Source organism: Gekko japonicus, unplaced genomic scaffold, assembly GCF_001447785.1.
Source record: "Gekko japonicus isolate JY-2015 unplaced genomic scaffold, Gekko_japonicus_V1.1 scaffold1321, whole genome shotgun sequence".
NCBI lineage: Eukaryota > Metazoa > Chordata > Lepidosauria > Squamata > Gekkonidae > Gekko > Gekko japonicus.
In genome coordinates, this window is record NW_015177053.1 from 267,359 (window position 1) to 293,867 (window position 26,509).

At 50.6% G+C, this 26,509-nt stretch overlaps 1 protein-coding gene across 2 annotated transcripts in view; it reads right to left on the bottom strand.

The window, feature by feature from the left end:
* The window catches only part of ZYX (zyxin), a 43,182-nt gene extending 17,245 nt beyond the window's left edge, over window positions 1-25,937 (bottom strand). For both annotated transcript variants that reach the window (XM_015428125.1, XM_015428124.1), the window contains exons 1-3: window positions 25,659-25,937; window positions 15,839-16,135; window positions 7-194 (exon numbers count right to left, since the gene is read on the bottom strand). In XM_015428125.1, the coding sequence (XP_015283611.1) occupies window positions 7-194; window positions 15,839-16,112 (462 nt within the window). In that variant the 5' untranslated portion in view covers window positions 16,113-16,135; window positions 25,659-25,937. The remainder of the gene's footprint in view (window positions 1-6; window positions 195-15,838; window positions 16,136-25,658) is intronic.
* Window positions 25,938-26,509: the final 572 nt, after the last annotated feature.

Below are 26,509 nucleotides of genomic sequence, written 5' to 3' on the forward strand. Positions count from 1 at the left end.
ACTCACCTGGGGGGCGGGCAGCCCGCTCAGAGACACAGGCTCCTCCTCCACCACGGGAGGGGGAGGAGACGGGAAGACATCCTCCGGGGCTGGGGGGAACGGCTCCACAAATGGGGGAGGCGGAGGAGGGAAAGCACTGCTGGCGGAGAGAACCATGTCTTCTCCAGGAGGGGGCGGTGGCGGCAGCGGAAGATCTGCGGGGAACAGAAACAGCGCTCTGTTAGGTTTCATGTTTCGCATCATGCTTCAATAACCTTTGCCCTGGCCAGAGATCTCTTTCCCCTATTGCATTTATGAAAACATGGCAGGGGTTTTGTTGCAACCAGTGCATAAGGTGCTGCTTTAAAGTACACGTTTGAACCATCTCCACAGCCAATTCTCCCGAATGTCTATAGATCTATTCTGCATCAGTACCCAAGACTAGCAGTGCCTCAGTAGGCCAAGATCTCCTTGGCGCAGGCCATGAACAACATGGCTCCTCCCACACCATTCCCCACATTGACAGAGCAAGCATTTACTCACTTGACAACACGGCAATACAAATTATACATACGCAGAAAGGCATGTACCTTACGCCAAGCCAAAATGCAAACAGGAAAGAGCGTTTAAAAAAACCCCACAACAGTCAATGCTATACTTATCTAGATCTCAAACAGCCACCAACTCTTCCCAGATCTCCTACACACCTTGCCTACAATGCAGAGTAGCCATATCACTCCGTTTAGACTGGGGTCCTCCAACGTAGTGTCCGTGGGCACACTGGTGCCTGCCAACACATTTCCTGGCACCCCCACGTGTTTTTAGAAAGAGGCCATAGAAAGTATTTCTCTGAAGTCCTTCCAATCTGCAAAAAAAGTTTTCTGCTTCTTAATTTTTAAGCTTTCTTGTCATTTTGTCCATTTCAACCATAAAAAGTAACTTTTTAAACCACTCCCAAATATCAGTTTTTTCTTGCTTCCAACATTGAGCGTACGTCATTCTAGCAGTTGTATTCATATACCACATTAAAGTCTGTTTTGCAATATTAACTTCTTCCATTCTAAGTCCCAGAAGAAACACTTCCGGTTCCTTCTTAATTTTACATTTCATGATTTTTCCCGTCTCTGCCCAACAAAGCTTCTGATTGACTATGCAGATTTTTTTTAAACATTGCTTCGGCAGCCGTTGCCCCCACAACACATGGATCTTTGCTGAGCGACTGACACTAAACTGCTACAGCCGTATTTTGGCTGGCTCTGCCTCTCGTGGCCGTTGTGTTACGGCAGCCATTTTCCGGCTCCGCCCGCCATGCCGTGTCGGAATCCCAAAGATGCCTGAAGACTCAGACAGGTTTGGGGACCTCTGGTTCCGACAACGGAACTAGCAACCGAATGCTACCGATCCATTCTGGTTGCAGGCCTTTGGGGGCTTCGTCCATTTTTAACAGCAACGTCCACACAACAGTCAATGAATTCAGTCCTAAACGACAGTGCACTATAGGGGAACACAGAGCATTTGGGTGCCCAAACAGTAATCTTTGGAAGATAGCAATATCATTGTTGCTGTATTGTTACAGACTCCTTTTGCAATTTTTATTCAAAATGGTTGCATAGCGAAGATGTGACAATCCCACCCCACCCCCCCAAGAAGTTGTGTAGACAGTCAGCAGAGGAAAAGCTGTACCACCAATAGGCAGAGGAAGAGCATCACAAATCTCATCAAGTTCAGCAACCAGGTTAGGTTAAGTGGGGGGCTTAACTAGTATTGCCCAGCGGTTTCACGAGTTGTGTAGATCCTTCTTGCCTTGAAGGATCTTAGAGAGCAAAGGGACGTTTCCTGACAGCCCAAGGAACCAATAATCCAACTGATCGGCTAGCCACAGTAGAACGTCCAGGGACTGCTACATTCGCGTATCATCGTGAAGGGGTGGGACGTGGCCCTCCCTGTCCGGGGCTAACATTGAGCCTGCCTGTTTGAGCTGGCAGTCAAAGATGGAAGCATCAGCTCTGCTAGGCTAGAGATTTCAGGCAGGAGCAGCACTCCGGTCTCCTGAGAGACTTCATACTGACTGCATCTGGGGTCTTCAAAGAGCTTCATGCACCTTCTCTCAGTCGTTACTACAACATCCCTATAAGGTAGGACATACTGCTGAAGGAGGATAGAGCCTGTGGGCACCAAGTGACTTCTCGAACGGCATGAAACTTGCATTTAGAATTTTTGGGGGGGAGGATTACAACTCACACTCTACGTTATCACCCAACATCCACCTTGTTTTTTTAAAAAATTGTTAAAAGACATTAGACATTGGTCTCCAATCAGACCAAACGTGGCTGCTAGCCCAATTGTCTAAGCTGGCTGCTTCTCAGACCAAACAGAAGTTATGTTCTAGTCTCCGTTTCTCCAAGAAGTAACTTTGGAGCGTCTAAGTGGTACGTGCTCAGGGAGGGAGGGAATATTGCGAAAACACCAGGTGGTACATCTGCCAAACATGGGCTACCAGATTGCCTGCCAGGGTTGCTAAAAATACCCTCTGTTAGGCAGAAGAGGATCAGTACCCGACACGGAAACACATTTATAAGGCCTGGCACTGTCACACCGGGGTTGTTCTTGCACAATTATAAATTTTAAGACATTAATTTTTCCACTTAGATGCTGTATCATGGTGGTGGAGTCCCTTGTATCTGGGGGGGGGGGGAGAAAGCATGTGATATTTGGCTATTCACAACTTTACCACACTCTAAACGGGGAGATGAGTATCGGGCCTAGTCCCAAGACTGGGCCAGAGGTAAGGAACCAGTTGAGGCCTCTCCCTAACCATATCATCGAGTGCACCCCCTTTCCTTTTGCCTAAAACATCCAAATTTTACTATGCACTCTGGGGAGTGTTCTTTCGACAACTCCGTCCCAGTTCAGCGCTTCAGAGTCTAAAGAAAGCATTTTAAAAAGGCGGCAGTAGGTGAGGGGAAGGACCTCTGCCTGACACCCTGGAGAGGCACCACCAGTCTGTGGAGATAATACTGACTTTGAGGGACCCCAAGGGTCCGATGAAGTATACGGCAGCTTCATGCGTTCATTTCTCACTTCCTCCTCTGAGGCCGCTTGGAGACCACCAGGCCAGCCCAAGTTTGTTAAAGACAACCCGAGACCCTGGTCTCCACTGGGTTACCAACTTGCCAACCATCAATGAAGCCCGGAGGTCTCCCAGAATGACAATTGCTCTCTCGGGAGAAAATGGCTGCTTTGGAGGATAGATTCTGTGGCGTTTTCTCCCACTGAGGTCCTTCCCCTTCCCAGGCAGCTCCATCTCCAAACCTCCACAAACTTCCCCACCCAGTTAAAAACCCCAAGCCTTAATGATGGATGGGAAGACAGAAAGAGGACTGAAACCGGGTGCAGACTGAGAGGAGAAAGGGCCCAGGAGGAGGCGACGATAAGCAACTGGGCCTTGGCTCTGCCTCAAAACGGAGATTACCTCGGACAGCCTGCCCCAACCAATGTGATGGACATTTAGCTAGACTAGCCTCACCTTCCTCATGCCACGATAAGCAACTGGGCCTTGGCTCTGTCTCGACACGGAGATTACCTCTGACAGCCTGCCCCGACCAACGTGACGGACATTTAGTTAGACTAGCCTCACCTTCCTCATGCCACGATAAGCATCTGGGCCTTGGCTCTGTCTTGACATGGAGATTACCTCAGACAGCCTGCCCCGACCAATGTGACGGACATTTAGCTAGACTAGCCTCACCTTCCTCATGCCACGATAAGCAACTGGGCCTTGGCTCTGTCTCGACACGGAGATTACCTCAGACAGCCTGCCCCGACCAATGTGACGGACATTTAGCTAGACTAGCCTCACCTTCCTCATGCCAGTTTCTAGGATATCTCTCTCTCTCTCTGATAAGCTGCCCTTTCAACTTTTACTTGCCCACCTGATTTGTCCAAAAACGTTTGTAACTAGAGTCAAAGAATTAAGGCACTTGAAAAACACGAGCCCACTTAAGTCTTAAGAATTTGCTCGGAACACCTAAAGCTATCATTTTTGGCTTTCACTGCGGCCATGTGCCGCACGGAGCTTATTCACGTGAGTTATTCTGGCACCGCATGTTTGACTGGCACCGACTATGGTACACCCAACGGTTGTTACACAGTGTTCCTCTAGTCTGCCTGTGTGGGCTGATCTAGAAAGGCTCTGTTCTACTTTCAGGGTCTGCTAAAAACCTGTTTCATTGATCAAATGTTTGCACAGCCTGAAAATGGCTTTTTACAGTCAGGCAGGGACGTCAGACCCCTTACAAAGTCCTGTCAGTACAGACAACCCCATATCTGGGTCCCCTCTCTGCAACCTCGGCCATCAGTTCACCATCCTTTAGTCCAGAGGAGGTAGACAGGAAACTGCATCTATCTATCCCCCTGCCAAATGCTTTTAACGGAAAAATATTATGATAAGCCATTATTTTAAAAAACAAAAACAAAAAAAATGTCCAGGTTTTGATTTGAACAAGGATAGACGGAACCAGTGCCAGCAATGTCAAGGGCATATGACCACACTTTCCACACAAGCAGATATCCATATACACAGAATCTGTATCCCTCACACACACACACGCATCAGTGGCCAAGTCCTCCCCTTATGGTCTTTGGTGTAGTGGTTAAGTGTGCAGACTCTAATCTCGGAAAACCGGGTTTGATTCCACACTCCTCCACTTGTACCTGCTGGATGACCTAAAGCAAGCCACAGTTCTGGCACAGCTGTTATTGAAAAAGAGCAGTTTCTGTCAGCGCTCTCTCAGCCCCACCTACGTCACAGGGTGTCTGTTGTGGGGAGGGGAAGGGAAAGGAGTTTGTAAGCCGCTCTGAGACTCCGAGTGAAGGGTGGGGTATCCAATCCAATCTCTTCTCCTTATGTACTACAACCACTCCAGGGTTGGCAGCTCTTGGTTGGGAATTCCTGGAGATTTCAGGGGTGGAGAGGTGAAGGACCTCAGGAGTGTATAATGCCATATAGTTCACCTTCCAAAGCAGCCATTTTCTCCAGGGGAACTGGTCAGCTGGAGACCAGTGTTCCCTCTAAGCTGAGTTGGTGTGAGCTAGCTCACAGTTTTTTAGCCTCCAGCTCACAGATTTTAGTCTTAGCTCAGGAAGGATGGCCTCAAAGCAAACTAATTTATGCAGCAACCTAATGGCTCGCTCACAACTTTAATGCCCATAGCTCACAAAGTAGGATTTTTGCTCACAAGACTCCACAGCTTAGAGGGAACATTGCTGGAGACCAGTTATAATTCTGGGGAATCTCCAGACTACCCCTGGATGTTGGCAACCCTAGCTCAGACACACACACATGCACGCAAGCACCCCAGCCAACACACCACCAAACCAGATTAAGCAATGAGACTGACTTAAGAGGCCTTTGGCTCACCTTCAGCTCACAAGGAGAAGGGGGGGGGACCCACAGCAGAAGCGGGGAAGGGAGAAGAGGAGGGATTCTTGAAGCTCGGCTCTGTGTTGGTGCCAAGGCGAAAGTGCCCCAGGGTAGCACTGAGCCCTCAAGCTGCCTCCCCATTGCAGGACTGGGAGGGGGGGCGGAGAGACTGGACAGAAGTCAGCAGAATAACCACACTTGGCCTTTGGAAGAAGCTCAAGGCCACACTTCTTGCTCTTCTTTGCAACTCCACCCCCATCCCCCCCACCACCAAGCTAACACTCAGGCAAGGAACTGAAAAGCACCAGGAGAAGTCTGCAGACATGGGGCGATTCAAATTCAATTTCAAAACCTTTATTGGCATAGATCATAATCATACCATTGGGCGATGCTGCGTCTAGCATTCGCTCCATATTTTCTCAACTGGGAGGGGAAAGTGCAGCTCAGAACCACATTCAGATACCTGGGGGGGGGCAACACCGTACTGACAGCAAAGTCACACCTGAATGGCCATAAAACGGCCGTTAATCTATGCAGAAGGTTCCATAAAATCCGATGATCAAAGAACTCAAAATCGGGCACGGAGTGTGGAAGCCGCCATAAAACCTGATCATCGAAGGAAGTGAAACCGGCATGCAATGCAGAGGGGGATTTCTGCTCCAACGTGGGTTCCGTAAAACAACGGAGGGAAAAGCCGATGCAGAATCAGCCATTGTGAAGTCCTGCTCCATATCTAGGAGGCCCCGATCTTTGCACACATCAAGGCCAAGCAGAGTGACTACCCTTCACATTATCTAGCTGAAGAGAAGACAGTGCTCACTTAAGGAGGGCCCAAAACCGGCAGCTTTCATCACTCCACAGTCTCGCCAAGGACTTAAGGTCACAGGACACATGGCCCCGTCCAAGCTGCCTGTCCTTGCTGAGAAACCGAAAGCCGACAGGGTTCTTGAAGCTAGAAATCATCAAAAGTTTGCCCTGGCTAAGGACACTTTTCTTCTTTTGGGGGGGGGGGGGGGCCCCCCCCCCGCCGCCTGCCAAAGAAACCTCAAAATGCTTTATAGAGCCATTTCGCAAGCATCGATATGGGCACGATTCCCACTCTGCTGAGTAGGAAAGGAAAACATGGGAGATTTGGCTGTTCCGGGGCAGACTTGCCTCTGTCATTCTGCCTTGGTCTCCCTCCTCCCCCCGCCATCACAACTTTCTAAATACAGAACGATCTACTGGTCAAGGAAAGGAGTGGCTAGATTCTAGGATCTGTACAGCATTTAACAAAACAATCGCTCCGAGTATAGGATAAACTTTGCTCAGCTTCAACAACCATTATAGTCTCTACTCTCTAATTTTATATTAGAGATTTTCCGATTTTAATCAGAGAGATAACGAATATTGCTCTCATGCCATGCACAGAATTCCAGAGGGGGGGCACTATCTGAAGAAAGCCAGGCAACGACCAAGGAGTGGCCTTTTCGGTGGTGGCCCCTCCCTTAGTCTTTAAAATATCTTCCCTACAGGCTCCTATTTGTTTTGTTTTAAGTTTAGTTCTCTTTTCTCCTTCCAACAGTATGCAAAAGTAATTTGATTTGGACTGCTACGGTTTTACCTAATGTCACCTTCATTTTGCACTGCGACTAGCATTGCCAACTCCAGTTTGGGAAATTTCTGTGGGTTTTGGGTGCGGCGCATGGGAAGAGCAGATTTGGGGGGGGGGAGCTCAGCGGGGATGTGAGGCCACAGAGTCCGCCCTCCAAAGCTGCCATTTTCTCCAGGGAAACTAATTCCAGGAGATCTCCAGGCCCCACCTGGAGCGCCAGAGGAACTGAGCTCTGCGGTCTGGTGACCAGGCCCGTAGCTACATTGAAGCATTCTGGGGCCCCGCCCCCTCGACTTTCTACCAAGGCCCCACAACTTCCCCACCTGTCAGCAGCCCCACAGGCTCCATCCTGGGCTGGCGGCCGAATCGGGCAGAAGCAATTTCGGCCGGCAGAAAGACTCCCGTGTGTCAATTTCGGCAGTACCAGCCTATTGGGGAGTCTTTCCGCCAGCCGAATGTCAATTTCGGCCCCATTATATCCTATGGGCCATTGAAGTCAATGGCGAAAACATAGGGTATATTCTAGGGGGCTGGAGGGGAGGTGGTTTGAGGGAGAGGCGCCAAACTCACAAGGAAGCTGCTGGAGCCTCTCCCCAAGATACCCACCAAGTTTCAAGAACATTGGACCACGGGGTCCAATTCTACGGTCCCCCAAACAGGTTGCCCCCATCCCCTCCACTGTTCTCTATGGTGGGGAAAAAGTAACTGGGGCCGATTCAGATCAGAGATTCTGAATCGACCCACAGCAGCCCGAAAGGGGCCCAAATGGGCCATTTTTGGGGGTGCATTCAGCTCAGATCCGAATGCACATCCCTAAGCCACGGCATGTGGGCTGACAGGTGTGGTGCGGCCAGGAGGCTGTGGGTCCTGTGGCTGAACCTGCAACTACAGAGATTTCTCCCCTTCTCCCTCCAGTGCAAGATTGCAGACCTCGCTTGCTTGCATGCGCCTGTGCCCTCATTGCCAAGGAAGCTGGCCGCCAAGGGAGAGAAACACAGCACTCCCTCAGCTTCCCCTCCCGGGTTTTTTCCTTCAGCTCCCACCTTCTCAGTCCAGCCCGGTTGCACCAACGCAGGGCGCACACAAGCCACCAGCGGCAGCAGAGCAGCCATCTCCATCCCGTCTGCTCGCCCATCTCTCCTCCTGTCTTGTCTCCCCGGTCAGGCTGCCACTTCCAAGTCTGAGAAGTGTTGCAGCAGAAAGCCCCCCTGCAGGGCGGTGGGTGGGGGTGTGACCGAGTCAAAGTCACTGTGGAAGCACAAAGTCAGCTGGGAAGAAAGAAATAAGGGACCGAACAGGAGCCCACCACTTTTGCTGTAGTTCCCTGCACTCCACACAGCCAATGAGCTGACCTTGAGAGAACAGCTACAAAAGAATTTGTGACTGACCCAAGGTCACACCAGCAGCTGCATGTGAAGGAAGAAGAAGAAGAGTTTGGATTTATACCCCCGCCCTTCACTACCCAAAGGTGTCTCAGAGCGGCTTACAAACTCCTTTCCCTTCCCCACAACAGACACCCTGTGAGGTAGGTGGAGCTGAGAGAGCTCTGCACAGAAACTGCTCTTTTTTCAAGGACAGCTCTTATCAGAACTATGGCTTGCCCAAGGTCATCCAGCCAGGTGCAAGTGGAGGAGTGGGGAATCAAACCCGGTTCTCCCAGATTAGACTCTGTGCTCCTAACCACTACACCAAACTGACTCTTAATGGATCTCTGCAGATTAATGGATCTCTACAGATGTTGTCTCAGAGGATCTTTCAGGAAGCACATTCATTTCTCAGCCTTTGCCAACACAATGGATTCAACTCCCATATCGCACATGCTCCCCAATGGCGACGTTTACAAATGGAAGCCACAAACTTCGTATCACATCTTTGAAGCCTCAAGGGAAGTAAGATGTTCTGGCTGCCGACTAACCTCTGGAGAATAGCACAGCTCACCAGAAATGCAGAAGTTGGTCGTCTCTACTATAAACCACAACAGCTGAAGTTTCTGTGTAAGACCAACCAGAGACGACCAGCATATAGCTTTAAAGCCAGTGCCACACAGAACGTTAAGGAAAGATGCAAAGGAGGACCCATTATTCAGGGTCACTTTGCCAATGACAAACATCACTGAGGGAGAACACCATCCTGTCATTGTGCCGTATGCCTCTGGAAGGGCCCAAAGTAGGCAAGCCATGAGGTGTTTTTTTTAAAGTCATTTCAAGATGAGCATCCACAAAGCCCGAAGAATAGAGGAAAAAAGGCCAAAAGTGACAGTTATCTGAAGCCTGCAAAACCAGTGATACGGTCAGCCTGTGGCTGGACTACACAACTTCAGACTGCAGGGAAGGACACACGTGACTTCTACAAAAAAATATTAAATTATCGCATGGCATTGTGTGTGGAATAGCCAGGAGATCCCGAAGGATTGTTTGGCTGCCTGAACCTGTAGCTCTTTTTTAGCACCACTAGGTGGCGGGCTATGCTTATTTTTAGGCTGAGAGTGCTGTGACTTGCCCACGGTCGCCCAACTGGCTTCAAGTGGGGAATTGAACCCAGTTCTCCAGATTAGAGGCCGCCGCTCTTAACCACTACATCAAGCTGGCTCTCTCTACAAAGGAAATCCTACAGATAATTAGAAACAGTGTGAGGCACTGGGTAGCACTATTCCCTCTAAGCTGAGTTAGTGTGAGCTAGCTCACAGGTTTTTAGCCTCCAGCTCACACATTTTTGTTTTAGCTCAGGAAGGAGGGCTCCAGAGCAAACCAATTTAATGCAGTAGCCAAAGGCTCGCTCACAACTTTAATGCTAGTAGCTCACGAAGTAGAATTTTTGCTCACATGACTCCAAAGCTTAGAGGGAACATTGCTGGGTAGTGTGTTGTACTAAGGCCCAGGTTCAAATCTCTACTCTGCCATGGAAGCTTACTGTGTGACCCTGGGCCAGCCATTCTCTCTCAGCCTAACCTACCTCACAGGGTTGTTGTGAGGATAAAACGTGAGAGAACCATGTTTGCCACCCTGAGCTCCTTAGAGGAAGGGTGAGATGAACACATTAAACAAACAAATGTCAGCTGAAAGGGTTCTAAACTAGGGTTAAAAGGAATTCTCTTAATCCTTCTTTACCCAATTGCTCTCTGAAATCCAACCATCCTTTCCCTCTTTTTTAGGAATCTGGAGTCAGTTCCTAACCAAGTCCATTTCGATCAAAGAGAAATATAAAAGGGAGACGGGAAAGGAGGTTCTGCAACATCTCACTCTGCAGATGCTCAGAGGCAGGCAGCGTCTTCCCAAACCTTCCTACCCTCCTGCAGGAGCACCACCTTGTGGTGCGGAACACAAAAGAACTGCAAGGGCTGAAGTTACAGAACGGTGCATTGATCGCTCTCCGAAAAGAAATCCCTCTTTTTAAAAAGAGAATAAGAGGAATCAGTGGCTACATATTAAACGATGAGAAGGAATTGCACTCCCCATAATACTAGTTCTAGCACAGCCCTTGCCTCAACACGCAACCTTTCTATAGAGAGGGGTGAGAGTTTTTTGGCATGGAGAAGCATCGGAGAAGCCACCCAGCACAGCCTTAGCATCTTAATGAGAGCATAAGGGATGCCCTGCTCGGGATGTGCCAGCAATCTACTTGTTCAAGAAGGTACTTGGACCAGGAATGAGAGAGCAAACCAGGAGCCGAGCTGGCCTCCCCACAGCCTGCTAGGCCCTTTCCAACCTTGGAACGTCAGAAATATTTACAAGTTCCGGTTTCGGAGATCGCCATGGCAGTCGACTTCTCCTGACGATCCGGGAGAAGCCTGCCAGCGCCCGCGGCTGGGAGGGGGCACGATTTACAAGAGCAAATTCACATTTACAAGAGCAACCGGGAACCCTGTTCTCTTGAGAAGAAGAGCACCGCTGTCCAAATGAAGACTGAGCCAAGGAGAAAACAGCAGCCTAGCAAGAGGGCCGCAGGAACAGACAAGAGACCCAGGAAGATGCAGGAAATCAATTATCTTTCTGGGCCTGCGCGGCTTAATTAGCCAACTGTTATATCAAGGCTGAATGTTTCCAGGGGGCTGGGGGGGGCAAGTGGAAAAGGGATAGAAGAACTGAGAAACAGCAAACGTGCCTATCAGGAGTGCAAACAGGATGGAGGCAACAGGAGGAGGAGGAGGAGTTTGGATTTATACCCCACCCTTCACTCAAGAGTCTCAGAGCGGCTTACAAACTCCTTCCCCTTCCCCTCCCCACAACAGACACCTTGTGAGGTAGGTGGGGCAGAGAGAGCTCTCTCGAGAACTGCCCTTGAGAAAACAGCTCTTGTCAGAACTATGGCTTGTCCAAGGTCATCCAGCAGCTGCAAGTGGAGGAGTGGGGAATCAAACCTGGTTATCCCAGATTACAGTCCACGCACTTAGCCACTACACCAAACTGGCTCGTGCTGCAGTAATAACCCTGTTCTGAACAAAGCTCAAATACTGTGGGAGAAATATTTCACCGGGTCAAGTCCGACAACAGCAGGGCTCCCACCTGGGCCAGCGAGTCTAGACCCTCCCATAAGCATGCTTAAGATCATAGCATTCATCTTAGCACAAAGCAATTCACATGCACTGGTAGTTCATCCGTACATCCTGATTCTAGAAGAGGACCTCTGTACCACCCCACGTATAAGTGAAAATAGAGACTAGACCTATGCATATAGCAGTAAAAACTGTTCTTGGATTGTACCACTGTGTACTGGAGATGGGAGGGCCACAAATTCAGATGCTCCTCAAGGAAACAGATTGCTGCCGAACAGAAAACGTGCATGCCAGGGGAATGGATACACTAAGATTCTAGTCGACAATATCAAGCTTGGTAAGCTAGTCTACATGCAGGGGGCAGTCCCTTATGCAATTCCCCCTCTAGTCTGAAGTGGTACAGTCCAGGAACAGTTTCTCTGCATGTATGACCTGCTGTTCCCCTACGACTAGGCCTCAACTCCAGCCACAGGTCCAGTCTGAACCTGGGGTTTCTTCCAGAATGGACATTTATTTCTCAGGCCATGAGAATGGCTCGTTTAACAGACATATCAAAAGGGTGTCAAATCCAGCTCGGATCCCTAAGGCCTATAATCCATTAAGTTCAACAGGCTCTCTCTCCAATCAACGATTTGGTGAAATGGAAGACTAGTAAAAACAGCTTTTACTAAGTGTCTACCCCACTTGTCCCTCCAACAAGCTCACAGCCGCATATATGGTTTATTTCAATTTAATTCATTTATAGCCCACTGTTCTCCTCAATGGGATATAACATGGATCTCCTCTCCTCCATTTTCCACTCGCAACAAAATTGTGAGGTAGAGACTGGGCTGAATTCCATTACCAAACTTCCATGATCAAGTGGGTTTTTGAACCTGGGACTCCCAGATCCTACCTCTGACACACTAACCACTACATACCACTGGCGCACGTTTTTGACCCTCAACAATTCAATGTTCCCTCTAAGCTGTGGAATCTTGTGAGCAAAAATTCCACTTTGTGAGCTACTGGCATTAAAGTTGTGAGCGAGCTATTTGGCTACTGCATAAATTAGTTGGCTCTGGAGCCATCCTTCCTGAGCTAAGCCAAAAATGTGTGAGCCGGAGGCTAAAAAACTTTGAGCTAGCTCACACTAACTCAGCTTAGAGGGAACACTGCTGTGAGGTACCTGGGCTGCCAGAAAGTAATTGGTCACTCAGTGAGCTTCACAGCAGAGTGAGGATTTGAACATGGGTATCCCAGCTCCTCTATGGAGCTGCGGTGGCTCAAGTGGGTAAGACGCTGAACTGCAGGCTGTGGAAGGTCAGTAGTTCAGCAGTTCGAGACCCGGGTGCCGCATGACGGAGTGAGCTCCCGTCTCTAGTTCCAGCTCCTGCCAACCTAGCAGTTCGAAAGCAAGAAATTGCAAGTAGATAAATAGGTACCACTTCGGTGGGAAGGTAACAGCGTTCCGTGCGCCTTGGTGATTAGTCATGCCGGCCACATGACCACGGAAATGTCTTCGGACAGCGCTGGCTCTTCGGCTTTGAAACGGAGATGAGCACCGAAACCCTAGAGTCGGATTCGACTGGCTTTCAAGCAAGGGAACCTTTACCTTTTTATCCCAGCTCCTATTTTGACATTTAACCACTACACCCCAATGCTCGCTCAAGAATGCTTTATCACCATACAGTCAAGCGCTTCTAGTGTGGTGCCATTAATATTTTCATGCCATGACCCAGCAGGAAGCACACACCAGCACAACTCAAATGTGCTTGAGCCTGAGGAGAGAAAAGTCACACAGGACTTAATCTGAGACGCGTGGAATATGGATTCTAGACAGGAAGCCATGTTAGGCTGTTGTAGTAAACACAGGGACATCTTACAGGAACAGCCACCTTTGGAAGACTAGAATCCTTGGGGTCAAGCTCATGAAGTAATCTCCCCAGAGGAAAAAAGGTTTCCGCACGGTGGACTGAAGAAATTGTGAAATTCAACGGGGCGCCACAAGAAAAGTGTCACGTTTCTATAGAGTCTTAAGACTGCATCTTGCCCCTCATGCTGAGGTAAAAAACAGGAGTGAGTCCCAATTTCCCAGCCCTGCTGATACACATAAGAGGGGCATTTACTTTCCACAATGGGAAAATATATCCCAGGGCCTTTTAAAAGCGATAACTGAAGAAGAAGAAAAACAGCTAAGGGTTCGAATAAGCTTCCCTCACACTGCATGAGGCATGAAGCAACCAAAACCCTTTTTTCATTAACTCCCCACCACAAGTACATAAGGTTCCCCTCAGATGTTTCATGAGAATAAACGCAAGCTCGGACTGGGTCTTCTGAAAGCTTTCGCCCTCCCAATGCTTTCCCTTTAACTTGACTGGCAGAAATAGGACATTTAACCACTGTTCTTGGGCCTGCCTCAGATGAGGCGTTGTTACGCTCACACACTTCCTCTTTATCTCTTAGCGGAGAGAAGCATCGTAACATTGTGGCCGTCCTGCTGTGAAGTCAAGGACATATCCTTGGGTAGCTGCCAGATCTAGCAGGACGCAAACATGGGAGTTTAATTTCTAGGAGGCCTGTGAAGTAGAGAAAGGAAGACAGCTTTCAGATTAAAGGAAATTAAAGGGAGCCAGGTCAGCACATCAAAGTCCCTGCTGAAAAGCATCTTTAAAATGGAAAGCGGGCGCGTGGGGAGCTAAAACAACACACCCAGACAGAATTTATGGTAGGCTGTGGTTTCGGAGCAGCATGTGATGACAGTTTGATCCACAGAAGAGAGACGCAGAAGTAATTTTTGTTGGGGGGGGGGAACTTTCCACAGTTGCTGCTGGTCTTAGACTTTTAGCTACTTCCTCCTCATTCAAGTACACCCACAGTGTGGTGTAGTGGTTAGGGGTCATTGCCATCTGGGGGATTAAGGTTCAAATCCTCACTCTGCCACAATGCTTCCCGAGAGACCTCGGCCTAGTCGCTCTCCTTCAGCCTCACCTACTTCACAAGGTTCTGGCAAGGGTGAGCGAGCAGAGAAGAAACCCTGCCTGCCACTGAGCTCCTCAGCAAAATGTGATAAAAATACACAAGAGGCACAAATATGAATCAGACACAGAGCAAAGGGACCTCTGAGCACGTACAGAAGACCTTTCACCTCATCCCTGAGACACTGTAACTTGACCACACGCATTCTGAATTAAGTAGCAGGGTTTCCTCCCACGGCAGACAGAAAGGCTCCTACGCATACACACCCCAGTCTTGGCACCTCTTGAGGTTTTTTTAATTGCTCCTACAAGACCATCCCAAAAAACAAAGTACCAAAGTTTACGACGTAGCAGTATTTGAGGTCATTATCCTGTACTGGCTCACGTTTTCACTGTTGTAAGTACGAAAACAGAACCAGCATAAGGCGGGAAGCAGGCCAACCAAAGATACGATTCAGAAGAAGAAAACCGTACTCCACATTCATACACTCAGCCACCTCTACAGTCCTTACTGACCTATATAGTCTGTATTGCAGATTTGGAGAGAAGGTACTAGACTTGCCCTGGTACCCCCGGCCACTGGTGGGGGATGGGGCAGAGTTGCCAGCAGGGTTCCCTCTAAGCTGAGTTAGTGTGAGCTAGCTCACAGTTTTTTAGCCTCTGGCTCACACATTTTTGTCTTAGCTCAGGAAGGAGGGCTCCAGAGCAAACTAATTTATGCAGCAGCCAAATCTCCGGCTCACAACTTTAATGCCAATAGTTCACAAAGTAGAATTTTTGCTCACAAGGCTCCATAGCTTAGAGGGAACACTGGTTGCCAGATCTAGGTCGGGATGCTCCTGGAGATCTGTGGATGAAGTCTGAGGAGGGCAGGGACTTCAGCGGGGTACAATGCCACCTTCCAAAGCATCCATCTTCTCCAGGGGAACTGATCTCTGTAGTCCAAAGAGGAGCTGTAATTCTGGGGGGTCCCCAGGTCCCACCTGGAGGCTGGCATCCCGAGGAGGTACCAAGGTCCGAGACCACCCTCAGAGTTCCTGCCTGCAGCTCTCGCAGCCCGACCACCACTGTACCAAATGCATTTTAGCACTCCGTACAGAAATCTGGAGTCGCTCCATTAGGCCATATGGTATTCCAGAAGGGTAAAAGGTACCCGGGCAGAGAAAGAGGGCTTAACCTTCCCCACGTCACTCGATTTAAGACAATCCCCACACCTAGGAGAGTGCTAATTCTATTGCTGAGTGAGTCCAGAGATCTACAGCCTCGCTCAAACAGATGGTTAAGAAGAAGGTTCATCCTTCCTTCTCACACAATCAACCTGGGGCATCATGAACGACGACAGTTTGGGGAGGGCACTGATCTCCCAAACACAAGCCAGCATGGCAGGGACTTACCTTCAGTAAGAGACGGTGCCGCCGCCACTGGGATCTCCCCTACCTTCCCTATCTGGGCACAAGCCCCTGCCAGCGGCGGCGGAGGAGGAGGAGGAGACGGCATCTGATCCAAGCCATTCCCAGGCCCGGCCCCACCGGCTTTAAAGGGGTTCACTTTGGGCTTGGGGGCGACGACGGGCGCGTACTTCTTCTGGGGGCTGTAGAAGCTGGGGGTGGAGATGTTGATGCTGACCGTGGAGGTCATGCGGGTCCCTGGGGCCCCTGAGGAAGCCATCTTGGACCGGGCTGACTCAGCACCTAGGGAGAGAGGAAGAGGTGTTCTTATCAAAAACAGATTTGGGAGAAACGCAGGCCAGAACACTGCAGGCCACCATTCTAAGGGGTGGAGAATCAACAGGGGTAAGGAGAATCAGGATGCAAGGAGTAAAAACTGGACAGCCTCCAGCCGCTTTGTAGACAGAAACCGGGCCTAAAATGAACTTATTTTTCTGTGTAAACAACAGGATACCAATGCTTTATGGGGTGTGTGTGTAGCTGAACAGATCTCACAGGAAAGAACCAAATTCACGGACACAGAGAAGCCGAAGCTCAGGGACCGACTTGGCAATAGCCAAAGTTGCCGCTCAGACTATAGGGCGCTTTGAAAAACAACAACTGGAGGGGCTCGGGAAGACTCTGCTCAACTCGGAGTTCCTCGCAACCGGGGAGGGGAGGGCCCAGCTGTGTGGCGCTGCTGGCATGGCTGCCCACTCCCCTTTCCCGATTCTACCACACACCCCATCCCCTTAAGTTACTCGAGGTCCACCCCCCTCCGCCACCCCTTACCTCAAGGCCTTTAGCCTCGGCTGGTCCACAGAGAGGCTCTTACAGCCGGAGCGGAACAAAAGGAAACCTGGCAGATTCCTCGGCGGTGTCATCGGAGAACAAACCTCTGGCATCCCCCCCCTTTCCCGAGATTGCCCCTCTCTGCACGGGCAGCTGAGATTCCGCCCTGCCAAGTCCCCCTTGTCACTGTGGCCGGAGACCAGCGCTCCCGTACTCCGGCATCTCCGCCTGCTCCGCCTCCCTCCCCGCAGGAAGCAGCTCGGAGACCCAGCCAGCCTCGCTGACACGTTCCTGGAGTCACACGCCTCCTTTTTCCCAGCCCCGGCTACACGGAGTCTGTCCTAACGCCCGCCCGTCCCACCGCTGGCCTTTTTTTTTTTGCAGGCAAGGGAGACGACCAGGCACGTAGGGCGAAAGATCATCGCCACTGTAGCGCTGACAGGGGCATGCTGCTCAGGGTGAGGCTGGCTTGGATGGAGACAGATAAAACGAACGCCCAGATTGCTGTGAATTGCTAAAAAGCCCACGTGGCGCCAGAACATCACAAAGGGCTTTTTAAAAGTTAAACTGCGAACACGGCACCTGGGGGGGGGGGAGAATAGTTTCAAGCAACGCACGGGTCTGCTGCCCCTGCACGTCAAGAGTCTGATTCAGTATTCCCTCTAAGCTGAGTTAGTGTGAGCTAGCTCACCGTTTTTTAGCCTCCGGCTCACACATTTTTGCCGTAGCTCAGAAAGGATGGCTCCAGAGCAGTGTTCCCTCTAAGCTGCGGAGTCGTGTGAACAAGAATTCTACTTTGTGAGCTACTGGCATTAAAGTTGTGAGCAAGTGAGTTGGCGGTGCTGCATAAATTAGTTTGTTCCGGAGCCATACTTACTGAGCTAAGACAAAAATGTGTGAGCCGGAGGCTAAAAAACTGAGCTAGATCACACTAACTCAGCTTAGAGGGAACACTGCTCCAGAGCAAACTAATTTATGCAGTAGCCGAATCGCTCGCTCACAACTTTAATGCCAGGAGCTCACAAAGTAGAATTTTTGCTCACAAGACTCCACAGCTTAGAGGGATCATTGGTCTGATTTGCCCAATGTAGGTAAAGGTAAAGGTTCCCTTGCTTGAAAGCTAGCTGAACTCTAGGGTTGTGATGCTCATCTCCGTTTCAAAGCCGAAGAGCCAGCGCTGTCCGAAGACATTTCCGTGGTCATGTGGCCGGGGTGACTACACACCGAGTCGCTGTTACCTTCCCACCAAAGTGGTACCTATTTATCTACTTGCAATTTCTTGCTTTCGAGCTGCTAGGTTGGCAGAAGCTGGAACTAGAGATGGGAGCTCACTCCATCATGCGGCACACTCAAGTCTCGAACTGCTGAACTACTGACCTTCCACAGCCTGCAGTTCAGGGTATGGACCACTTGAGCCACCGCAGCTCCTTGCCCAATTTAGATATCCTAATATTGGTTACAAGTGTCTCCTCTTTTATCCAGGACCCTGAATGGTATAGAGACCCAGCCCTGCCCTCACCTAACCAGCACAGAACCATAACCTTTCCTTTGATTGGTACCCTCCGTATTAACAGAGCAGTCAGGTTAGAACAGATAAAAGGAAGTACTTCTTCACCCAAAGAGTGATTAACACATGGAATTCACTGCCACAGGAGATGGTGGCAGCTACAAGCATGGACGGCTTCAAGAGGTAATTGGATAGACATATGGAGCAGAGGTCCATCAGTGGCTACTAGCCACTAGGTATGGATAGGAACTCTTGGTCTGGGGCAAGTGATGCTCTGTATTCTTGGTGCTTGGGGCTGCGGGGGGGGGGGCAACAGGGGGAGGGCTTCTAGTGTCTTGCTGGACCTCCTGATGGCACCTGGTATTTTTGGCTATTGTGTGACAAAGTCTTGGGCTGGAGGGCCATTGGCCTGATCCAGCATTGGCTTCTCTCATGTTCTTAACATGCTCTTCACCACAAAGGTGATGCAAAGGTCCCAAGATGAGGCTACCTCAACAAATTGGAAGGGAGCCTTCTTGAGGGCCACATTAGCCCAAGAGTCTCTAAAGGGGGTGGAACCCGCCTCTAATGCTGTCCCTCTTCTCCAAGAAGAAAAGATTTTCCCACAGGTACAGTTAGACAGCCCTGAACGGGAAGGCCCAAACTAGCCCGATCTCATCAGATCTTGGAAACTAACGGCGCTGGTTATTACTTGGCTGGGTGACCACCGAAGAAATCCAGGGTTGCTACAAAGAGGCAGGAGATGACAAACCGCCTGAACATCCCATGCCCTGAAAACCCTATGGACTTCCCATAAGTCAGCTGCAACTTGACAACACTTTGTATCATCACCATAGGCAGAGAAGTCAAGGATACTACCATTAAAAGGTAAAGGTTCCCTTGCTCGAAAGCCAGTCGAGTCCGACTCTAGGGTTGCGGTGCTCATCTCCGTTTCAAAGCCCAAGAGCCAGCGCTGTCCGAAGACGTTTCCGTGGTCATGTGGTCGGCATGACTAAACACCAAGGCGCACGGAACACTGTTATCTTCCCACCGAAGCGGTACCTATTTATCTACTTGCAATTTCTTGCTTTCGAACTGCTAGGTTGGCAGGAGCTGGAACTAGAGACGGGAGCTCACTCCATCATGCGGCACCCGAGTCTCGAACTGCTGAACTACCGACCTTCCACAGCCTGCAGTTCAGCGTCTTAACCACTTGAGCCACCGCAGCTACCATTATCCCAGCGCAAACAAAATTTTAGGCCAAATTCCCAGGCTCTGAGTGAGCCACACTGATTTCTCTGCCAGTCCCCAAGAGCCACCCGTTTCCAGCAACCTTTACGCCCAAGTCTAGAAATGGTGCCTGCAAGCTAAACCTCAAGGGCTCCCCCAAGAATCCACCGTCAACTCTACATGCCTGCAGTCTTGTTACTTCCAGAGACCGTTAAGGCCTTTCGGACCAGAACCCAGCCATTCCGGCCCATATTTAAGAAATGCAAAAGAACAGGAAGACTGCCCCCCGGTCTGAATTTGCCAGCTGTTTCCTGACACAAGCCCAAAAAAGTCCCTCCCCCCGAAAGTGTCTCACTCTCCCATCCTGCCTGCTGCCAGAGTTAAACTAGAGAAACCACAAGCTTGCCGTTTCCTATAAATCAGCTCAGGAAAACAAGGTTGTGGTTAATTTGACATTTTCCGATCGTATCTGGTGCCTGATCTGAAAGACTGCAGACCGGGACTAGTTAAAAAAAAAATGGACGTCTGGCACACAGGTCCGCAAAGCTGGCTGGTCAGCTGTCTCCCAAAGCCACCGACAAATGCAACCCAGGCCAAGCGCTGCATTCCTTGAAGCCGGCTGACTTCAGGGGACAGAGGAGGGGGTAACCCTGCCTAAGGGCTGCCATGTTAGTTCCACGGCCAGAGCAGCTGTTCCCACCTCCTCCACCCCGGGACAAGCTCCTCTGGCACAGGCTGTCCACAGCCACATCCTCCTGCAGCTGTTCTGCCGACCGCCTCCCTCTTCGCCTGCTTTGCCAGTGACCTCAGACCCTTCCGGGACCATTGTCAGCTGACGAACAAGGAGGCCGAGACTGTTTTAAGATCACGGCCCCCCGGTGGTCATCAGGACACAAGAGACTCGACGGCGACTTCGACATGCGTCCCAGAACCAGAACTGCTGAGTTCTCGTGTCCGTGCCAGCCAGCAAGCAACATCGTCTGGGCAGGCCTGAACGAGTCATGAAGTCTGCCCCAGGGAAGAAATTCCCTGTGCCATGTTGCAAAATGCAGAAGACTCCAGGACGGCTCTGGCGCCACCTCACTTTCCAGCTACTTGGGAAGGGACAGAGGGAGGAAATGGCACCATGAAGGTACACGATGCCTTTTAGGAAGCCGGGGAAATCATAACACCTTCCGTGACGGTGGCTAGGAAAGGGGGGGGGGCTCTTAACCAGTGTTCCCTCTAAGCTGAGCTAGTGTGAGCTAGCTCACAGTTTTTTAGACTCCGGCTCACACATTTTTTTTCTTAGTTCAGGAAAGAGGGTTCCAGAGCAAACTAAATTATGCAGCGGCCAAATCGCTCGCTCACAGCTTTAATGCCACTAGCTCACAAAGTAGAATTTTTTCTCATGAGACTCCACAGCTTAGAGGGAGTATCTAGGAAAGGCTCAAGTCCACTCTCTGCTGTTCAGATTGCTGGACAACCACCTTCTTTCAAGCTAACCTACCTCATAGGATTGTTGTGAAAGGAGGAGAGAATGGCCTTCTTTTGCACTCTCCTTTTAAGCCATGTTCTCTGCGGTGTCCTCCAAGCCATTCTGCAATAAAATCGAATTCAACCTTCTTTTTAATCCATGTTCCCCCCCCCCCCCCCCCCTGTCTTAAAAACACGTTCAACCTAATCGAGTTCAACCTTCTTTTTATTCCAGGTTTTTCCCTCCCTTCTGTGGTCAGACCGGTTTCAGCCTGCTGTTGCCTGGATTATTTGGGTGCTAAACTGCCTCTCAACTCGAACACTGAGAAAATCCGGAGTGGCAGGCAGATACGGAAAGGACCAATGACACATATACCATCCTGAGCTCTCTGGAGGAAGGGTGAGATTTTTTAAAAAATGTATTAAATTAAAAGGCCTTTAAGAAATGCAGTCTCCAAATGATTTGGGGAAAGCTGGTTTTTGACAGCCCAGTATACAATTTCTCAAAGAGTGCCTCCTCTCCTTGGGGCTTTTATCCCGAAGAAAAAGTTTAAGGTCTTTGGGCAGTGTCGCCAGAGGTAGCAGGGCCAGCTCTGTGGTGGCTCCTTTCTTAGGGAGGAAACTGACAAGGGACTCCCCAGACTCTAGACAAGGGGCCCGGCACTGTGGCACCCGCCAAGTGTTTTTAAAAAGTGGGAGGGGCCAGGAGAGGCTACTGGAGATTGGTTTGGCTGTACAGATTTTTTAAAATGTTGCTTGTGTGGCCACTCTCACCACAATCATGGTGGCATCATCACAGTATGACTGGAGGTAAGTGTGCCACACATTTTGTAGCTGGTTCCGCCTTCTGTGGCAGCCATTTTGTTGCTGCACACCCACCACGCTGCGTCAGAATCCCCTAAGCGCCCACAGGCTCAAAAGGGCGGGGGATCCCTGCTCCACACATACAACTCCATGCAATTATTGACTGAATGAAAGGGGTTTTTTTAATTTGTGTTTTTAAAGTACTTAAAACATTCAATTGTTTCTGAAATGCTGGAGGAGGAGACCAAAACATTTCTAACAAAAGGAATACCTCTCGTGAGGCAATAGCTGGGGAAGTCTGACCATATCCGTTTTACCATGACTTCAGCGGATAAGATAACTAACCATCCCCAGTGTCTTGCTGATTTATGTGTGCAACTGAGCCAACCAGCCCGCCTCCTGGGCGTTCTGTAGCTAGAACAGGAACTGTTAAAATGCACATTAAAATGCCATGTGTCACCCATGCTCTCAGGCAACAGCCTCAGCAACAGGTCGCTCCCCCCCCCCAAAAAAAGACACACAACCTACAACAGTGGTGGCGAACCTATGGCACGGGTGCCAGAGCTGGCACTCAGAGCCCTCTCTGTGGGCACGCGTGCCATCGCCCCTGCCAGGCCCAGACCACCATTAAAGTGTCGAATTCTCTGCCAAATAATTTTAAGTAAATGAAAGCATTTGGGATTGCTTTCCTTACTTTGTTTGGATCATCTTAAGTTAATGTATGAGTTCTTTTCTCTAAAGTAAAACCTCCGTATTCAGGTTAAATTGCCGTGTTGGCACTTTGCGATCAATAAGTGGGTTTTGGGTCGCAGTTTGGGCACTCAGTCTCTAAAAGGTTCGCCATCACTGACCTACAATATTATGGACAAAGCCTGACAGACACAAATTATATAATCCAGCAAGGGTACATTAAATCTACACAGGGATTACACAGGGATTAAATCTTCACAGGGACAGCATTTTGACACGAGGGGAGGAGAGGTGATCAGACGCCAGCTTCTACAATGAGCCGGAACAAGTGGGAGAGTGCACCATTCCAGGCTACGGGAAGTGCACGTCTGAATGCTCGTCTATACAAAGGGGCACTCTGAACGCAGAGAGAGGGATTCAGCCTACGCTTCCCGTTGGTGGTGGAAAGGACGGTCAACTCACAGCTGATTTATGGCGACCCTGTAGGGTTTTCAAGGCAAGGGATGTTTCAGAGGTGGTCTGCCATTGCCGGCCTCTGCGTCAAGACCCTGGTATTCCTTGGAGGTCTCTCATCCAAATACTAACCAGTGCTGACCCTACTTAGCTTCTGAGACCTGACGAGATCTGGCTACCCTCGGCTATCCAGGCCAGAGCGGGCTTCCCCTTACATGCAAGCAGTGTTCCCTCTAAGCTGAGTTAGTGTGAGCCAGCTCACAGTTTTTTAGCCTCCGGCTCGCCCATTTTTGTCTCAGCTCAGGAAGGAGGGCTCCAGAGCAAACTGATTTATGCAGCAGCCAAATTGCTGGCTCAAAACTTTAACGCCAGTCGCTCACAAGGTAGAATTTTTGCTCACAGGGCTCCACCGCTTAGAGGGAGGAGTGCGTGCAAGTTCTTTTTCCCCCCAGTTCAGAAACACAATCCCACCCCCCCTGAAGCAGGGAAACTGACAAACTTTCCCCACTCGGTTCTGAAAAGTGCATACACTGCTCTGGATCGCCCATCTCCTTCCCTCCCCGGGCAGGCTCCTGAAATGCAGAGGAAAGACAAGTCACCAAAGAGCACAGCATGAAACCATGAAGCTTCCTTATACTGAATCAGACCTTTGGCCCATCACAGTCAACGGGGCAGAGGTCTTCCATGTGTCACCTACTGCCTGATCACTTTCAAGGGAAATGCTGCGGACTGAACCTGGAGCCTCCTGCATGCCAAGCAGAGCCCCTATAACTGAGCCACAGCCCTTCCCCAGCCTACAGAAATGAACCCACCAGCAACTCCTTGCACACATGGACTGCTTTTGTTGCTTGCAGTATACAACTGGTGGTCTGTGCTTCGCCTGTGCCAGATGCAGAATCAGACCAATTTGCCCACATCCTGTGTACTGCTATATTTAAACAGAGAGAGAGAACAGGAACACACCACCCACTAAGTCTCCCTGCCCTTCCTCAGTTCACAACGCAGCCAGGCATTTTAGTTGCTGCAGCTTCAATGCAGTTCAGGGGCCACCACCAGTAGGGAACCGAAACTAGGCGAGGCCACACCCAGCGGTTTGGGTTTTCAAGGGGAGTTCACAACCTCTGCCCCGGACCACGCCACCTCTTCTTACTACAACTGCAAAAGCACAATCCTTGCAGAGGATGGCCATGCAATGAAATCGACCATGGCTCTTTCGACATGGCCGTCTTCCACAGATTGCAAGCGCGCCAATTGTAGCGAACGTACTCCCTGTACGCCCAGCTCTGATGGGAAGCACGCCCTCCCCCCCAAATGCAGAATTCTAAATAAAACACAGGTTGTTACCGGGGCAATAGTGTTGTATGTTGCAAGGGAGGAATCGAGATCCTTCTCTCAAACAATGAATGAACACACTGATCGGACTACTGTAAAGGGGGGGATTTACGAAGAAGCAGGATTATCGAGTGATCAACGTCTATTTTTTCTGCTTCCAGCAGTGGCCTCTGGAAAGCCTGGGCACAAGGGCAATAATCTTCCCCTGATACACCTCTGATACTCAGGGGTATACTGCTCCTAGACACCGAGTCCTTATTTCATTCTCTTGGTGAACACTGGACAAGCTACAGGGAAATGAGCAAACACAATTTCCCTCCCATGTTTTTGTTCCTTCCCCTTCCCTCCTCCAAGTCAACCCCTGGCTAATCTTGCACAATTTGCTTTGTTGGCAAGAAAAAGAGCATTACAAAACTCCCCGGCAAAAGTGTTTTCCTGTGACTGAGCTAAGGCAGAAGTTACGCCTCCCCCCCCCCCATTAAAAGACGCTCAGCGCTTTAAGCATGCATCGGCTCTAAAGCTTTTGCAAACAGTTCACTCTAACACATCCCTATATCCCCCCCCCCTTCAGCAAGGCCCTTTTTTGTTTGTTTGAAAACTGATCCACCAGCCCAATTCTCCCTTCCTGGAACAGACACCGAGTCCTTCCAACAATTGCATTTCCCACCAGGGCTGGCAGATTCTTTCCGCTACCTAAACGCGCGCACATCTGGAAAAATGTTCAGGGGATTGGGGGGCGGTTTGAGCTCGCACGCACACAAAGCCGCCCCCCCGAACTCCCAGCCCGCGTCTCAACTTTCAGCAAAACTGCCAAGGCTTTACAAGAGAAAGGAGGAGACTGCCGGAGAGGTATTTCCTCCGAGCAGGGGAAAGGGGACTTGCCAGACATGAGACCGCCTCGGCGTGGGGTTTTTTTGCTTAGATTTCCTCGGGAGAAGACCCAGAGATCCAGGCGACTCGCTTCCCAGAAAAGCAAGCAAAGCAGTCTCATACACGCACCCCCTTCGCTTTTTAAAAAGGTCAGCAACGACTCAATCCTTTGGCTAGGAGTTGACTCCCACTGAACTCAAGAGAGGGTTGCGCACGAGCAAGCACGCTTAGGACCACGCTGTTAACTGGGATCGTGGCCACTCTCGTCCCAAATGGGAAACCAGCCCTAGCGGAGTTTCACACACTCATCCGAGCCCATGCAAGTCAACGGGTCGACCCGAACAACCCTGCGTAAAATCCCACCGCAACTCCATCCAACGCGACTCCGTCACGCCCTCACCTGGGAGCGTTCCCCGTTGAAATACTCCCCTTTGCGTAAAGGCGCACCGCACAGGACGGCTCTGGAAGGGCGTGCCAAGCCAGACGTGCGCGGGGGGGACGCGTGTCCAGAGCGCCCAACTTTTTTAAAAAAATCACTTCTCAGGCGCGTGGGGCGCTCCGGACACGCAACTTCCACGGCACGTCTGCACTCTCACACTTAGACCGCCCGAAGTCAGGAATCGGAGTACTTTCTCTTTTTAAAGAAAGAGCCTGGGAGAAAGAAGACGCGCTTACCTTTAGGGCGCAGCTCCAAGAAACGAAGGCAGAAAGGGGAGACTCAGTTATTGGATTCCCCGCGGGGAGGGGAGGGAGGAGGCGGGCGAGGGCGGAGAGGGCGACGGGAAAGCCTCTTTTCCTGGTCTCCCGGGGCGGCTCCTCCCCGAGGCCAGGAGGGTTCTCGCCTGGCCCGCGCGCAACTTTGGGCGCCGACTGGCTTTGGCCAAGAGGAGGCGGGGAGTGGGAAGCGCAAAAGAGAAACTGCGCAGGGCCGGCACTTCCTAGCTCATCGCCGACTTTTTTCTCTCTCTCTTTTTTTTTTTAAAGCGGAAAAAAAAAAAGAAAGGCGCCTCGCCCCTGCCCGAGCTGTTTGACCATAAAAGGAGAGAGGCAGCTCGGCGCGAACAGCTGAGCTCACTCATCGGGGAATGTGGCAAGGAGAAGAGGCCGGGCGGGGAGAGGAGAGGAGAGGGGGAGACCTCGGAGGGGCCGGGGCTCCCCCTCCCGCCCGCCTCCTCCCAAAAGTTGGTTTCTCAGCCGACCTCCCCCCTTCTCCGGGATCTCTTGCAGCGCGATCGGGGTGCGCGCTTCCTCGAGAGGAAGCACCCCCCAAGTCACCGTGCACGGCATCTGTGTCGTAAAAGCACCGATCTTTCGCGTGGAGGAAGTTGGCGGGGGGTGGGGAGGGCAGCCTCCCAAGTCCGGGTTCGCAAGATCCTCGTTATTAGCATTCCGAGGAGGGGAGTTACTCTCGAGGAAGCGCAGCTCCGGGGGCGCGCGGGCCGGGCGAACTCGGAGGGAAGTTCTCACGGTTGGAGAGAACTTCTCTCCAAAGCAAATAAAACGGGGGGGGGGGGGGGGGGGGGGCG